Here is a 17,060-nt window from a genome sequence, read left to right as displayed (position 1 = left end):
TGCCCCCATAGACGGGTGGATCCAGGGACACATGCCAGGATGAAGAAAAATGCTTATAATATGGGAACCACAAACGAACTCGGGGAAACCCACAGGAGAACCTGGAAGTTGAAACCTTAAGGGTGCCAACAACATAAGACGGTGGATATCCAATCCACAAATCAAGCAGCAGTACCAGTATAGGCAGCGCCATGAGTGCCGGTATGACAAGAACGCAGCGGTAGGAGAAGAGAGCCAGACCATAAAGGATTGGCAACAAGCCCACGCCAGCCTGCGAGACAAGCTACGGGAGGTGCGTGAAACGGCCAGGGAAATGACCAAAACCCTGGAAAAGCAAAAGGGCGTGAATATCAAGATCAAAGAAGGCATACCCTTAATAGGATCCATGATGATCGAAGCTTTCACGCTTCTTGACCAGATGAAAAATGTCGCGAAGAGGCAGTCCCCCAAACAATCTAGTGAGTACAATGCAAAGCCTCAAAAAACGGTAGAATCAAAGAAGAGGGTACGGGCATCATCTGACGGAGGCGGCGGTACCCCCGCCAAAAAAGACAAGAAGGATGTAAGTGCTCCCTCGACGAGTAGGGACAGCGAGGGGAACGGCCAGACACAATGGGAAGTAGCTGCTGGCAGGAAGGCTAAAAAGAAACAGAAGGTAAAGCCGGAGCAGATCCAACTAAAGAAGAGAGAAGAGAAGGCTCCACGTGAGAGGACGGACGCCATTCTGATAAAGCCGGAGAGTGGCAAGACCTATTTTGACATTTTATCTCTGATGAAGGCACAGGTAAAGCCGGAAGAGCTAAACACGGTGGTTAAATTTGTTCGCAAAACGAGAGAAGGCGGCGTTCTGGTCGGGGTGGGCAAAAGCAATGACGAAATGAAGTCATTTCAAAAGGCCATCCAAGAGGCAATCGGACAAGCAGGCACAATTAACGGCAAGATCTCCAAGATAATACTAGAGATCAGAGACATCCATGGACTTAAGACGAAGGAAGAGGTCAACAGTGCTATCACAGCCGCAACAGGCTGCGGCAAAGAAGATGCCAAAGTCCATCTGTTTGAGCCAAACACGAGAGAGCAGAGGATGGCGATGGGCGAATTGAACCAGACCAAGGCCGCCGCACTGCTCAAAAAGGGAAAGATTCGCATCGGCTGGGTAAACTGCTGAGTGCGGGTGCGAGCGAGCGTCACGCGATGCTACCGTTGCCTTGGCTACGGGCACGTGAAAGCCAAATGCAAAGGCCCTGACAGGAGCACTAGCTGTTGGAAGTGTGGTGCGGGTGGACATAGAGCGGCGGCATGCAATGTACCGACCCAACAAATAAAGTGTTTTCTTTGCAAGTACGACAAGACCCCTGAGGATAGGACGATGTACACTCCAGGCATCGGAGCGTGTGCAGTCTTCCGGACGGCCCTAAACGCAAGTAAGATCCAAAGATAATGGCGAGGATACTCCAAGGAAACCTGCACAGAAGTATGCTCGCACATGATCTGCTAACCCAACATGTGAACCGAACAATACAAGAACCTAGACCCACCCTTTTGGGTGTCAAACGGCGAAAAAACCGCAGCCATTAGGGTGCCCGGGCGCGGGTTGGCGAATACGGGTACGGGAGAAGACTACGTAAGGGAAAGAATGGGTCGCATAACATTCTTCAGCGTATATCTGTCACCGAACCTAACTGCCGCCGACTTTACAAGGAAACTAGGGGTATTGGAGGACGCTATTAGAGAGGTCCCCGGGGAAATCGTGATCGGGGGCGACTTCAACGCGAGGACCACAGAATGGGGCATGCCGACGACGAACCCAAGAGGCAGAGCCATCCTCGAGATGGCAGCCAGGCTGAACTTGATTATAGTGAATGAGGGTAATACCACTACCTACTGTAGAACAGGCTTTGGGGAATCAATACCGGATGTAACCTACGCAAGCGAAATGACGACCCGCAACATAAGGGACGGGCACGTCACAGAAGAATATACAGCTAGCGACCACCAGTATATTCTATTCAATATCAACGAAGACCGTGAGACCAGTACAAGGAGAAATCACAGTCGAGCGCCAAGATGGAACACCCGACGCATGAACCGAGAGACACTCGCGATGTTAATTCAAAGCACAAACCTTCCATCCAACGGGTCCCGCACGAATTAGGCGGACGCGAAAGAGCAGAGACAATAGTAGAGAAAACTACTAATCTGATAACTGAAATCTGCGAAGCGACCATGCCCAGGGTGTCTACCAGCCACCAGAGAAGATCGGTGTATTGGTGGACAGAAGACATTGCGGAGCTTAGGAAAGAAAATTTCTACTCTAGAAGAAGGGCTCAAAGAGCCTGGAAGCAGAAAAGACTTGAAGCCGGAGACGACGTCGAGAAAGATCCAATCGGCGATGGATATGCGATTGTTACACGAAAGATGGGCGAAATGAAACGCACGGAACCCATGGAAGCTGAAACGATGGAAAAAGTAATCGATGGGCTGTACCGCACACATCCCGGCAGACCCCAGACAGAAACGGCGGAAATACCGGCAGACGAGATACCTCTTTTTACAGAAGGCGAACTCATCGCGGCAACTTCGTCCCTTAAGAGTGGCAGAGCACCGGGACTGGATGGCATCCCTGCGGAAAAATGCTCAGGATCGTCGCGTCGCAGCGGCCTGAGTTGCTCTTGGAGATGTACAACCAGTGCCTGGTGCAGGGAGTTTTTAGCTCGCGGTGGATAAGAGCGAGACTTGTACTGATTGAAAAACCGAAAAAAGAAGCGGATACGGATACTTCATATAGGCCACTGAGTCTTTTAGACACAATGGGAAAGACGGGGGAAGCACTGGTTAAACCGCGAATACTAAGTGCTGTACGCAAAGCAGGAGACCTTTCCGATAAACAGTATGGCTTTAGAAAAGGACGATCCACCATAGGGGCCGTTAGAGAGGTAACAGACACGGTAAAGAAAGTAGAGGAAGTTAGACACGCGACTAGACATGGTGATTCTGGTAACGTTAGACGTAAAAAACGCGTTCAATTCGGCAAGATGGACCGACATACTTGCTGCCTTAGAATCATTCGGTATGCCGCGATACATTATGCGTCTTACGGAAGATTATCCGAGGGACCGGGTTATCGAGTATGACACGAAAAAAGGGCGCAGAAGAAGGTCTATAACTGCAGGAGTTGCGCAGGGTTAGACCTTGGGGCCAGACTTCTGGGGTATCTTGTACGATGGGCTTCTGAAACTCGAAATGCCGGGGGCCGTGATGCTCGTTGGATACGCCGACGACGTGGCCGCGGTTATAACAGCACGGAATATGGGCATCGTGCAAGCGAAGTTAAACGCGATCATAAGTAGAGTGCTATGGTGGATGGCGAACAACGGATTGACTTTAGCACTTGATAAGACCGAAATTGTCCTATTGACAGGAAAGCGGATACCGACCATCATACCCATGAAGGTAGGCAGCGAGACTATAACGACAAAACCATCAGCCAAGTATCTAGGAATAACTCTAGACACGAAGTTGAACTACGGGGAGCACCTAGATCGCGTCTGTAAAAAAGCCACGACTAGAATAGCGCAACTTAGCCGACTCGTGGCTAACGTCCGTGGGCCTAGGCCAACAGTTAGGCGGCTACTCATGGCGACCACTATCCTGTTATATGGAGCAGAGGTGTGGGCCGACGCTATGACTATGAATAAGTATCGGAAAAAGATTATGGCGGTACAGCGAAGGGGGCCCTTAGAATAGCATGCTCCTACCGGGCGGTCGCGGCCGAGGCATCGATGGTAATCGCGGGGGTAATCCCCGTAGATCTTCTTGCGATTGAACGCAAGCGGATCTACGAGGCTCGTTTAGCGTCGAATAGCACCTCGATTGCCGTGGTAGAAAGAGAAATAACAATGCGCAATTGGTAGACTAGGTAGACCGATTATCCAAAGGCTAGATGGACTAGGACCCTTATAAAAGATGTGGGCCTGTGGGTGGACAGGAAATGGGGGGATGTCAATTTTTACCTTACCCAGTTTTTCTCCGGTCACGGATACTTTAGGAACTACCTGTTCGCGATGAACAGGGTGGCACCACCGGGGTGTAAGTACTGCGGTGACGAACGGGACCACGTGAGACACACGTTTTTTGACTGCCCTCACTGGGCTGAAAAGCGTAGAGCACTGGAGCTGACGATAGGGCCGTTCACGCCCGAGACTGTAGTCGAAACGATGCTTGACAGCAAGCAGAACTGGGACGAGATAACGGCGTACGTGGAGACGGTTCTCCGCGCGAAAAACAATGACGATTGTTTACAAGACTAGTTGACGGCTAGCACAGCTACAAGACAGGCGACCCCCCGAAGGAATGCGAAAGCGGTTACCGGGGGGGTTTTCGCGGCCCTACGAGAGGTGGAGTTTTAGTGAGTTAGTGAGTATGCCTGGCGTTGTCGCGTTGTCCCGCGTCAGGAGAGTCTCACACACGGGGAGGCTCGCACGGCTCGCAATTTATTATTAATATTAACTCATGAGTAAATGTGATTAATATATCAGATTTGAAATTTAGTAGATAACAGTACTGTTTGGGTAAGTGGTCAGCGCGCTCGACTCCCATTCCAGAGGTCCAGGTTCGATTTCCGTCGCCGCAGAAAAATTTCTTTCTTTCGTTTATTTCTTTCACTTAACAACATTAAATATCAATAATAATATGTAACGGTCTGAATGCAATTCGACATATTCGAAAAGCCCGCGTCTGCGAAGTAGGAGAGGACGAGACGTGCGCAGGACGAAATGTAGGTATCGGTATGTATGTATCAATACACTGCATATAAGGCTATATAATGATAGATACTGCTTGCGACTGAATCGAACACTGAGTTGAGAGGATATCTGTCAAGATCATCACTTTTACACTTCATTGTTGATAATCTTGAACACACAAATTTCACCTGATGTTGTTTCTAATATTCACACTTACATAAAAACATGTATGTCAGAATAGTATACATATATGTTAGTGAGTTTTGAGTGTGATTATATGTAAATTTGTATGTATGAATATTCAAGGTTAGGTTACTGCTCTTAACACATTGCCTTGTATTTTCAAAATTTATTGTAAAATCCTTTTTTTAAACGTAAATGATTTTAGAATTTACTGCATTAAAAGATATTTGATTATTAAGTTTATGAATTTTAGGTTATAAACCCATTGGTGGAGTCAAGTACTCAACATAATGTGGGCATATTATGTTGACATATTATGCTGAGAAAAATATGGCCAGTAGTTATTCACCGGCCATATCTTATGGCATATTTTCTACGAAGGAACTGGATTCCAGTTTTTTCCTAACTATTATGGGAAGTTACTATTAAGCATAGTCAATCTAAGAAAAAGCGTTACATTTTGTAACACAAACTGGCAAGTAAAACTACTAATTTCTTAGATTGAGACCCTAAGAACTTGCTAGGGGTTTGTACCAGGGGATAATCAGCTGATTAGCTGACCGTATTGGCCCTCATTATGTGAGTTTCAGTATTTTGGTGTTATCATCTGAATGGTAAACCCGTATTGGATCCCTACTGGCCCATTGTAGCATTCGATGCAATGTTTTGTGAATTTGTTCACTGTCCGTAGGATTCCGAGTGTACAAATGGTTCTTCTGTGCTCAGATTCAAGGAGGATACTTTGTACACCTGAAGTTTTGGTATGAATGCAGGAATTTTTAATTGAATGCTTAGAAATGGTTTGGCGATAAAAATACTGAATTTTTTTCTTTTTTTCGCTTATTATACCACCTTTTTGGGTATAAAACATTTTCTAAACATTCAAATTAAAATCCCTGCATTCATACCAAAACTACACTGAGAGAAAAGAATCCTTGACACAAAGAAGAATTCTTAACTGTTAAGAAAATTGGATTAAAATATGGAGAAATCTAAGTGTCTTAACAGTTAGGTTTTCAGATTTTTGAATTTTCGTAACTTTACCTGTAATTACTTGTTTTCACTTCTTATTATCATTTAGTATCGTTCTGAGACTATTCGATGTTGAAAGATTCTTTGTTTTTGCAAAATATATTCGAATGATAGAACGATAAGTATCATACGAATATATCCTTACAAATAACCCCGCTTTTCTGTGTGCATGAAACTATCACAAAAGTATTTATGCATACAGAATCTTTGACTTCATTGAACAAGCCCTACGATATTTTAAATGTTGTGCATCAATATGCTTTCTTCCAGGTACGTAAAAAAAGCATATCACACGTGAAATAGTATAAACGCATGTACGGGTCTCCGATTGCAGCCGACACGTTTCGACGCCTCGCGTTGTCACGTGCCGACGAGTCGCGCTGTTGCTGCACTCGGTCGATAAGTTTTTACCGACAGTGCGCCACAATCGCTCAAAAATTCCTAAATCATTAATAGTTAAGAATTCTTCTCTTACTATGAAGAAATTTTCGTTTGCAACAAATACATGAAAAATAAGCTGTGGTTAAGTCGCGAATCCTTTGCGACAAGGATTCTTTTCTCTCAGTGAACAGGCGTACAAAGTATCCTCCTAGAATTTGAGCCCAAAAGAACCATTCCGGTTTCGATCGAGAATTTTTGCCGTTCTTAGTGTCTATAACATGGAGGCAGTATTCTTGTGCTCCGTTGGTAAGACTGTCAGTCGCAACTCGTTCGACGACAGTGCCATTAATTTCCCGAGTTTTTTTTGAACGTGCATGGGTCTCGGAAATTGCGCGCTTTTTCTCCGAAATGAGCATGGTAGAATCAAAGGTCCTTGTCGTCACTTTTGGCTCCATTTCTGCTTTTAGATCAAGCGCGTTATCGGTTATTACTCTTGCCGTCGAGTCTTCGATGCATCGCGGCGAGTTCACACGTGATGACTGCCATGCCTTTCTGGAGTCTGAGAACGCTGCGGTTGCTTGAGCGCCTTTGTTGATGGCGCAAATGTCGAGTGATTCAGGACGCATTACGTCTATGATATTGTCCGCTTACAATGCGAGTCTTGCCAGATCTGATGTCTGGTGGGTATACTAGGTGAACCTGCTCCGGGAAATGCTCCATAAATATAGTTCGGAGAATCGAGTTGCTGCATTCCCCTCTCGCTAGATGTCTCAGTTTCTGGAGAATGGGTGTCGGTTTTTCGACTACAACGTTGGTTCTGCGTAACAGGCGTCGGAGTTTTTTCTCAGTGCTTTCCGCGAACGTCTCGATTATGCGTTGTTTCACGGCGTCGTACTTACCTTCTGCCGGTGGTCGTTCCACGATGTCTGCGAGGTATGGGAGCATAGTTTGGTCCATGTTTACCACAACTTGTCTGAATTTTGTGATGTAGGATGTTACCTTGTGCAGCGCAAAGGATATTTCTATATGTCCGCACCAGAGATTAGAATTTTCTTTTCAAAAAGGACGTAATTTTAGCTTCATCGTTGACACTTCATATTCCACCTGTTCTGCGTGTGCTCGAGCTGCGTTGAGATGCGTCTGCAGATCCTTCAGTTTAGTTTGTAGATCAGCCTGTTGATCTAGGAGAATCTTTGCCTCTTCAGCAGTTAGTGTTCCGTCTTGTCCGTTCGGCATCTTGATTTCGGGGTCACCGATGTAGATGTTATCGCACGTCGCACGTAAAGATTTTACTTTATCCACAAACTTAAGCTAAATACAAATACACTTTACTATAATCAATTAGATTTAAGGCAGAGGTAATGAGTCGCTACAGCCGAGGCGGATCGTCTGAAGCACGTCTGGATCGTACAAGCGCTCGCGTCGAATTATGAGCATTTTTATGATTTAATGTCAATCGAAAAAAGTTGTATTTTTCAAATATTTATAACTTTTCCATTTAACTTTTTTTGTAGAATGCTTCGAATTCAAGTTACAACAAAAAAACCGTTTTTAGCGATTTTTGAAGGTAATTCTGCGTATATGCCCCTGTCAAAAATATCAAGGTTGATACTACCTTGATTGAACCTTTCTTTCAACCTTGATTCCATTTTAATCGAAACGAATATTAAACGTGAATTGCAGGTTTAACAGGATAAATATTGATAATGCATAAGTAAAAGCATCGATTGTTGAAACTTATAATCTATACGAATAACAATTTAAGAACAAAAATTGAAAATAGCCGATCCAAAATGACCGACCACGGCATGCGTTTTTGTACTATATGGCTCTGAAAATTTGTGTCTTGTCTTTTTTTTGCCATCGCTAAACCAAAATTTGACAATAAAAATTCAAAATGGCCGATGTAGAATGGCCGACCACTGCATGCGTTTTTGTACTATATGGCTCTGAAAATTTGTTTCTTGTCGTATTTTTATTAATTGAAACATACGGAGAAATAAACGACAAAGCACATCAGTCTTATGGTTTTTAGGGTCGCTGAACCCGAATCTGATATCAGATTTGCAAAATTATTTATTTAAATAATGCTTTTTATGCAAATTATTGCAAAATTGAGGATTTAACAAACACTTGTGTTATTCTTGGGGTTTCGAAGGACGCTCATCGCGAATCTGATATCACATGTGCAAAATGCACGAAGAGGATCAAATATATACCGTTTGTGGGGTTGCTAAGTACGAATCTGATATTAATTGATTCATATTGATTAATTTATTATTTTAAAATTGTATTGGCACATCAGAGAGAGGCGAGGATAAAATGTAAGGCCAAAATTGTTCAACTAACGTTCTCCACACGTCCTTTTTTTCAAAAAACATTCACCAAAAGACTACGTTGGCACATCGGAGGAAGGCAAGCAAAGCGAGGAATAAATCCAAAACCAAAATGCGTAATCCAAACTACCCAACGTTCCCTAAGTAAAATAATTTATTTAAACTACACCTCGGCACATTGAAGGAAGGCGAGCGAAGCGAGAAATAAATCTAAACCTAAAACACTTAAACCCAATGACCCCACGCTTCACAAGTACAATAATTATTTTTAAAAACACATCGGTACATCGGAGGAAGGCAAGCAAAGCGAGGAATAGATCAAAACCCAGAATACGTGAACCCAAGTACCCCACGCTCACCGAGTGTAATAATATATTTTATACGATACTCTTGACTTAAATGGTTCAGTTTTACACGGCGCTTAGCGCCCTCGCTACGCTCGGGTGCTAACTGCGCCGTGTAAAAATGAACCATTTAAGTCACACGTATCGTAATGTACTATTATAGCACAGTGTGGCTTAAATCCGCGTTTAAGTCACGCCTATCCGTGACCTAAGTAGTCCATTATTGCACCGTTTACTCGCTACGCTCGTGCGCTAACCTCACGGTGCAATAATGGACTGCTTAGATTATGGATTGACGTGACTTGGCGGATTTAAGCATCTGTGCTATAAAATTGTCTACGATACTTGTAAACTAAGCAGCCCATTAGTGCACGGTGTTTTATCACCCTTGATGCGCTCGGGCGTTAATACACGCCGTGCAATAATCGGCTTCTTAGGGCACACGTATCGTAATATACTAAAAACTACACCTCGGCACATCAAATGCTTCCTTACTTCGATGAACAGAGGTGTAGCTTGAATAAATTATTAAATTCTGGGATCGTTGAGTAGCACATTAGTCTTAGATGTATAGACTACAGATATACTGAAACTGCGCTCCTCATGAAACTAGCGGGTGAGGTATCATACGGCCCGTAAACGCTGCCAATAAACGAGTAAATAATGCTCTTAATATTATTATCGCGAGTATATAGGGAATTCTACGGAAAAAATGTCATTTTCTGGTGGGAGAAACCGAAAAAAAAACAAATGTTGGGGCACACTTCCGCAACTTTTTTTTCTTATTGTACATGTTTAGAACCATTCAAACCCACGTTCCAACATCGAAGAAGTGCCTTGTGACACTGATTTCTAGGCCCTTTAAATACGTCGAAAAATGGCCATTGCTCAACGGCATGTACCTAAAGGATTAAGACACAAACAGAAAATGTATTACGGTAGAAAGAGAATATGGGAGAAGAGCTTGATTTGGTCAAAAGTTACGCACAATTGAAAATGCGGAAAAATCATGAAAAAAGACACTAATTTCTAGACTTCGAAAAATCCCGCAATTTTCATGATTATGAAAGTGGCGGTTTACGCATTTTGGTTGTGAATGTATTCCTCGCTCAGCTCGCCTTCTTTTGATGTACCGACGTGTTTTCAAAATAAATTATTTTACTCGGGGGGCGTGGGGTAATTGGGTTTACACATTTAGGTTTTAGATTTATTCCTCGCTTAGCTCGCCTTCCTTCGATGTGCCGAGGTGTAGCTTAAATATATTATTAGACTCGGGGAGCGTGGGGTACTTTGGTTAAAATATTCAAGTTTTAGATTTATTCCTCGGTTTGCTCGGCTTTCTTCGATATGCCGAGGTGTAGCTTAAATAAATTATTAAACTCGGAGAGTATGGGGTAAGTAGGTTTACACATTCAGGTGTTAGATTTATTCCTTGCTTCGCTCACCTTCCATGAATGTGCCGACGTGTTTAAAAAAAAAATTATTGTACTCGGGGAGCGTGGGGTAATTGGGTTTACACATTTAGGTTTTAGATTCATTCCTCGCTTTCCTCGCGTTCCTTCGATGTGCCGAGGTGTAGCTTAAATATATTATTAGACTCGGGGAGCGTGGGGTACTTGGGTTCAAGTATTCTGGGTTTTGATCTATTCCTCGCTTTGGTTGCCTTCCTCCGATGTGCCGACGTGTTTTTAAAAATAATTATTGTACTCATGGAGCGTGGGGTCATTGGGTTTAAGCGTTTTAGGTTTAGATTTATTCCTCGCTTCGCTCGCCTTCCTTCAATGTGCCGAGGTGTAGTTTAAATAAATTATTTTACTTAGAGAATGTTGGGTAGTTTGGATTACGCATTTTGGTTTTGGATTTATTCCTCGCTCAGTTTGCCTTCCTTTGATGTACCGACGTGTTTTTAAAATAAATTTGTGTACTCGGGGAGCGTGGGGTAATTGGCTTTACACATTTAGGTTTTAGATTCATTCCTCGCTTAGCTCGCCTTGCTTCGATGTGCCGCCGTGTTTTTAAAATAAATTTTTTTACTGGGCGAGCGTGGGGTAGTTTGGTTTAAGTATTTTGGGTTCAGATTTATTCCTCGCTTTTCTTGCCTTTCTCTGATGTGCCAACGTTGTCTTTTGGTGAATGTTTTTTTAGGGCGTGTGGAGAACGTTAGTTGAACAATGTTGGGCTTACATATTATCCTCGCCTCTTTCCTATGTGCCAATACAGTTTTAAAATAAAAAATTTATCAATATGAATTCATTAATATTTTTTCGCCACAAAAACGGAATTTCGATATCAGATTCGTGCTTAGCAACCGCAAAAACGGTATATATTTGATCTTCTTAGTGAATCGTATGAAAAAAAGTGAATTTTGCCATAATTTATGTAAAAACAATCGTTTAAACAAATAATTTTGCAAATCTGATATCAGATTCGTGATCAGCAACCTTGGAAAACCCCAGAATAACACTAGTGTTAAATTCTTAATTTTGCAATAATTTTCATAAACAGCATTGTTTAAATAAATAATTTTGCAAATCTAATATCTGATTCGTGTTCAGCGACCCTAAAAACCTTAGGGCTGATGTGCTTTGTCGTTTATTTCTGCGTACTTTCCCATTAATAAAAATACAACAAGAAACAAATTTTCCGAGCCATATGGTACAAAAACGCATGCCGTGGTCGGCCATTTTGGATCGGCTGTTTTTAATTTTTGTTCTTAAATTGTTGTTCGTATAGATTATAAATTTTAACAATCATTCCTTTACTTATGCATTATCAATATTTATCCTGTTGAACCTGCAATTCATGTTTGACATTCGTTTCGATCAAGGTGGAATCAAGGTTGATATCAAGGTTGAAATTAAGGTTTAATCAAGGTAGTATCAACCTTGATGTCAAGGTTGATATCAACCTTGATATTTTTGACTGGGTGTGCAAATCCACGGAAAACCGGACACTTGGGGGTCTGAGTGAAAAAAATTTTAATTTGAGGGCACACCTACCAGACCAACTTTTTGGGTTCCTTAGGCCACCCAGAATACGGAAAACCTTGGGTTCCCGCGATTTCGAAATACCTATTTTTTTGCCGGGCAGTTTAAATTCTCTTATGGGAATTTAACAAGGGAAAAATTAACGAAAACTAGCTACGATTCAACTTTACCCACTTAGTGTATGAAGGCGCAATGGAAAAATTTGTATTAGTGGGATCAGAGTATCCGAAGAGAGCTTCAATTTAAGGGATGGTGAGTTAAAAATGGCTGCCTAGGGAAAAGTTGTCTAGGCTTGAAAGTAGCGAAAAATCACGAATACTTGGATTTTTTACAAAAATCAGCGATTTTTTCCATTTTTAACATCCTTAGAACTTTTGATCCCAGCAGTAAATTTCAACCACCCGGGACTTAAATTGTAGCTCATTTTTTCCTCTTTCGCTTTCAAAAATCAGATTAAACATTTTACTGGTTTCATCAGCTATATATATGGCAATGAAAAAGATCAAAAAACAGCCATAATTGATGGGCATATATATAGCTGATCGTAAAATAAAAATGTTAATCTAAATTTTCATATCGAAAGCTGTAGAAAAGAGCTTAAATTTGAGCTTCGGATGGTCGAAATTGACCGCTGGGATTAAAAGTTATAAGGATATAAAAAATAAGAAAAATCGCCGATTTTCGTAAAAAATCCAAGTTTTCATGATTTTTCGCTATTTTGAAGCCTGGACAACTTTTTACCCAGGAAACCATTTTTAACCCACCAGCCTTCAAATTAAAGCTTTCTTCGAATACTTTGATCGTATTAATACACATTTTTGGATTGTGCGTTCATACCCTGATTGAGTAAAGTTGAACCATGGCTAATTTTCGTTAATTTTCCCCATGTTAAATTGCCGTAAGAGAATTTAAACTGCCCGGCAAAAATAGGTATTTCTGAATCGTGGGAATTCAAGGTTTTTCGTGTTCTGTGTGGCCTAAGGAACCCAAAAAGTTGGTCTGGTAGGTGTGCCCTCAAATTAAAATTTTTTTCACTCAGACCTTCCGAAGTGTCTGTCTTTATGTGGATTTGCACATATGCGGAATTAAGCTGAAAATAGGACCATAATGTTCTGGTGGTGAGGGGAGTTCGCACACAAATTTTTAGCCTGATCGACTTAAGTCTCTCAAAGATAATCGTGTAACACTAACATATTTATTTAAAAATGCACGCAAAAATCAAACAAATTGTGCCCGCATTTCAAAAAAACATATAGGATTGGGATAAAAAAATTTAGTTTTTTAGTTTTTGCGAGACTCCTTCGAAAATTTCAGCTCGATCTTTCGAAAAATTGCGTGAGATATCGCATCTCACACATTTTTCGCTGACAAAACTATAAGGCATTTCCGTGTCACGGTCGTGCCTAAAAAAGTACTTATTGTTTTTTTTTTCTAACTTTATAGAGCGGTCACCCATCCACTTACGAACCCCGGCTAACGCTGCTTAACTTTCTTGATCAATTGTCTATACTTCTGTCATCAATGGTATACTTACAATATATAATAAAACCAAATTGTGGATGGCCAAATTGAAATTTTTGGTCTAGATGGAAATACTATTCGAGGGGCGTGTCTAGGTGTATAAGGTGGTCGATGACAAGGTCTAGGTGGCGCGCTCCGTAGTTTTTAGTGTCTAGGTATAAGAATAGTATTAGTTACACGTATGTCACATATAATCAGAGAGCCTGTACTTTCAATCTAGTAGTATATATTTTCAGTTTACGATAACAAAGATTTTGATAGGTTTCAATGTTTTCAAGGTTCCTGAGTCAGGAAAAGTGGTTTTTGAAGGTTTTAGGCTTCAGACATTAAGTACACTCGATGGAAGGTAATTGTGATGAAACGCTTTTGAAATCGTTCTTTCTCATTGGTTAGATTTTTTTAATAGAACAATCGTATATAGATGCATTTCAAAAACGTTTTAGCAGAATTACCTTCCATCGAGATACTTGCCCTTGAACAATGGCTACTTTTTGTGAATACTGACGTGAATTGATGCGGCCACTAAATTGGGTCGCCATTCGAGTTTGCGTTACAATCAGGGTATTTAGTGCTAGAATGATTTAAAAAACCGAAAAAGTTTGTCCGTTTGATAAGCCTCTCAAAAAAAGTTAAAATTTTTAACATAGTTATGTTTACATAAATTTTAGTGGAAATTCGTATATGCGTATAACCATGTTTGATGTACATTTCATTTTTACAGGAATCAGGGATTATATTCATATTATGGATTTAGCATCTGGTCATGTAGCTGCTTTGCATGCATTGCACAAACAGCATAATAGACTTAAAATATATAATCTTGGCACAGGAAGTGGCGTTTCTGTCTTAGAACTAGTTAAAACTTTTGAAAAAGTAACTGGAACTTGTGTACCATATGTTATTAAGGATAGAAGAGACGGCGACATAGTATCAATGTTTGCAAACACAAGTTTAGCAGAAAATGAATTAGGTTGGAAGGCTAAATATAGTGTAGAACAAATGTGTAAGTAAATGAAATAATTACCTAATACATCTAATATTGAATTAGAAAAAAAATTAATATTTTTAGGCCAAGACTTTTGGCGATGGCAAAAGATGAACCCCTGTGGATATCGAATATCTTATAAAAATGGAAATTCTATTTAGCGACGCTAACGTTATTCAAAAAATAAATCTTATTGTGTCAGTATGGATACCAAATAAAATAGAATTATCAAGTGCATTTTTGATAACTCAAAGTTAATCAGATATGTTGTATCAGATCTTAATGATGTAAACAATATTTACCTAAGGAATATGTGTATATATAAATATTTATGCGCGCGTATGTGCACGCGTGCGCGCGTGTGTGTATAGGCTATTAGGAATGTTAATATGCTCACGGACACGCTCTTGCATGCGTGAGTTAGGTCACGTGATTCACACACACACACACACACACACACACACACACACACACAAGACTACAAGAGCGTATCCGCGAGCATATATATAGATATACATTTAACACGGGTTTGGGGCTGGGAACCAAGACGCCCTCTGGGCCGAGCTTGCATGTTAACATTCCTAATTCCATGTCAACAAGTGGAAAATTTGTTCAAATCTCGGCAAAATTTTTGCACTAGTCCGGGATACATCCAAAAGAACTATTAATTTTAGACCTCTGAGTATTCCTAGAGCAGAGTTATGCAAATTTCCTGTAGAATTTAGAAAACATATTTTATGACCTATATAGCATTTTTTTTCAATTTTTTTTTCTTATAAAACCTTTTTATTTATTTATTTATTTAAAGTCGCATCCTCAATAGGTATTAGCGACTTATATGCAGTAATTACAGAATTGATATAAAATATATATACAGGCGTCAGTTTGCATACAAATACCATATTGCGTACAATACAAGTATTGGTTTGCTAATACAGTTACAGCTCTGTCAATGTATTGGTGTATAATTTTAAAGAGATGTTATATTCATATACATGTACATAAATAGTCACTGTATTTTACAGTATAGAAACTTACAGAGGTTCATATACATAAGTTATAATATAAGAGTGTTACAGAATTACTACAATATAAATAATATAGGATTGCTACAATGTCCGAATAATACAAAATTGAATTGATGTAAACATATAATTGATATTCTAAATTAGAATTGTACAATTAATTTCTTCTAAAAATTTCAGTTTATTTCTATATTGTTCGTGATTGTTTAATATTTCATTTAGACTGTTCTTAAGCTTGAACTTTTTCCTTTCATTGGCAAAGGTCTGGCATTTTAACAGTATGTACCCCACACTTATCGCATTATTACAATGTGTGCATGTTTAAGGTGTTGATTTTTTGAGTAAATGCTCATGTGTGAATTTTATGGGGCCAATCCGTAATCTGGTTGGTCGAAGACCGTTTAAGTTCCATTGAAGAATATTAGCCATTTTGATATTTTAATTGATTTAATCTGTGTCGAACTGAACTGCAGTGGTTTGTGGTGTCGAGTTAGTATTGGTTTGATCGATGTATTTTAATAATCTAGTGCATCTCTGTTTTATACTTGAGTTTTGGACATTTGGATATATTTCCTCACTATACTGAATTTAGCCAAAGCATAAAAGTCATTTGTGTACTGAGAGATAATATCGGTTGGATTTTTAACGCCTTTCGTGGATCCTAAAAGACTTTTAAAACCTTATAAAACCTTGAAATATAAACCTAGTGAGTTAAGCTCTATCTCTGAGTAATTGCATTTTTACTACTTCTAACTTATTATTCTTGATTATATAGCCATTTTTCTGGGTTGAGCGCCGAATGATTTATTCAAAAATATTTTTCACTTAAACCCTAGATAAAAATATTATAGTAACAAGTATTTTCAAAAGTTTACATTGATTTCAATGTGCAAGTAAGTAATTCTTATAATAATTATCTGATTTGGATGCAATAGCTACCCGATTTTTTTTTTTTTTTACATGGCATTTGGAACTCGAAAGTTCATCGCCTCATCTACGCAAGCCTTCCACGCTGCCCTATCTTGTGTCAACCCCACCCAAGATGCACCTCCCCGATCGACACCCACCCGTCCTATTTCTACTAGATCCGCTTTTACGTTGTCCTCCCATCTACGTCTAGGTCTACCTAGAGGTCGCGTTACCATCGGCCTGCCCTTCATGACACGCGCTGCCGTACGGTCGTCTCCCATTCTCGCTACGTGCCCTGCCCATCCCAATCTGCGCGATTTTATTATTCTGTTAATATTTGGTGACGCGTACAAATTGTGTAACTCATCATTGTGTAGTCTCCTCCATTCCCCGGTTTCCTCATCTTTCTTCGGCTCGTATATTTTTCGCAAGACTTTATTTTCAAATACCCCAAAACGGTTGTCCGCCTGCTTAGTGAGAGCCCACGTTTCGCACCCGTACAGAACCACCGGCAGTATTATTGTCCTGTATATTCTTATTTTAACGTTTTTAGACAACAGCCTCGACTTAAGTAAATTACTCACGGCGTAGAAGCAAGCATTACCCGAATAG

The 17,060-nt window shown here is 40.6% G+C and overlaps 1 protein-coding gene across 3 annotated transcripts in view; it reads left to right on the top strand.

Annotated features, from left to right (window-relative positions):
• The window catches only part of LOC100118376 (UDP-glucose 4-epimerase-like), a 55,482-nt gene extending 40,705 nt beyond the window's left edge, over positions 1-14,777 (top strand). For all 3 annotated transcript variants that reach the window (XM_031923419.2, XM_001602307.5, XM_031923420.2), the window contains 2 exons: positions 14,251-14,532; positions 14,599-14,777. In XM_031923419.2, the coding sequence (XP_031779279.1) occupies positions 14,251-14,532; positions 14,599-14,675 (359 nt within the window). In that variant the 3' untranslated portion in view covers positions 14,676-14,777. The remainder of the gene's footprint in view (positions 1-14,250; positions 14,533-14,598) is intronic.
• Positions 14,778-17,060: the final 2,283 nt, after the last annotated feature.

This window comes from Nasonia vitripennis, chromosome 2 (assembly GCF_009193385.2).
Source record: "Nasonia vitripennis strain AsymCx chromosome 2, Nvit_psr_1.1, whole genome shotgun sequence".
NCBI classification, from domain to species: Eukaryota; Metazoa; Arthropoda; class Insecta; order Hymenoptera; family Pteromalidae; genus Nasonia; species Nasonia vitripennis.
This window is presented reverse-complemented; position numbering and strand designations above follow the sequence as displayed.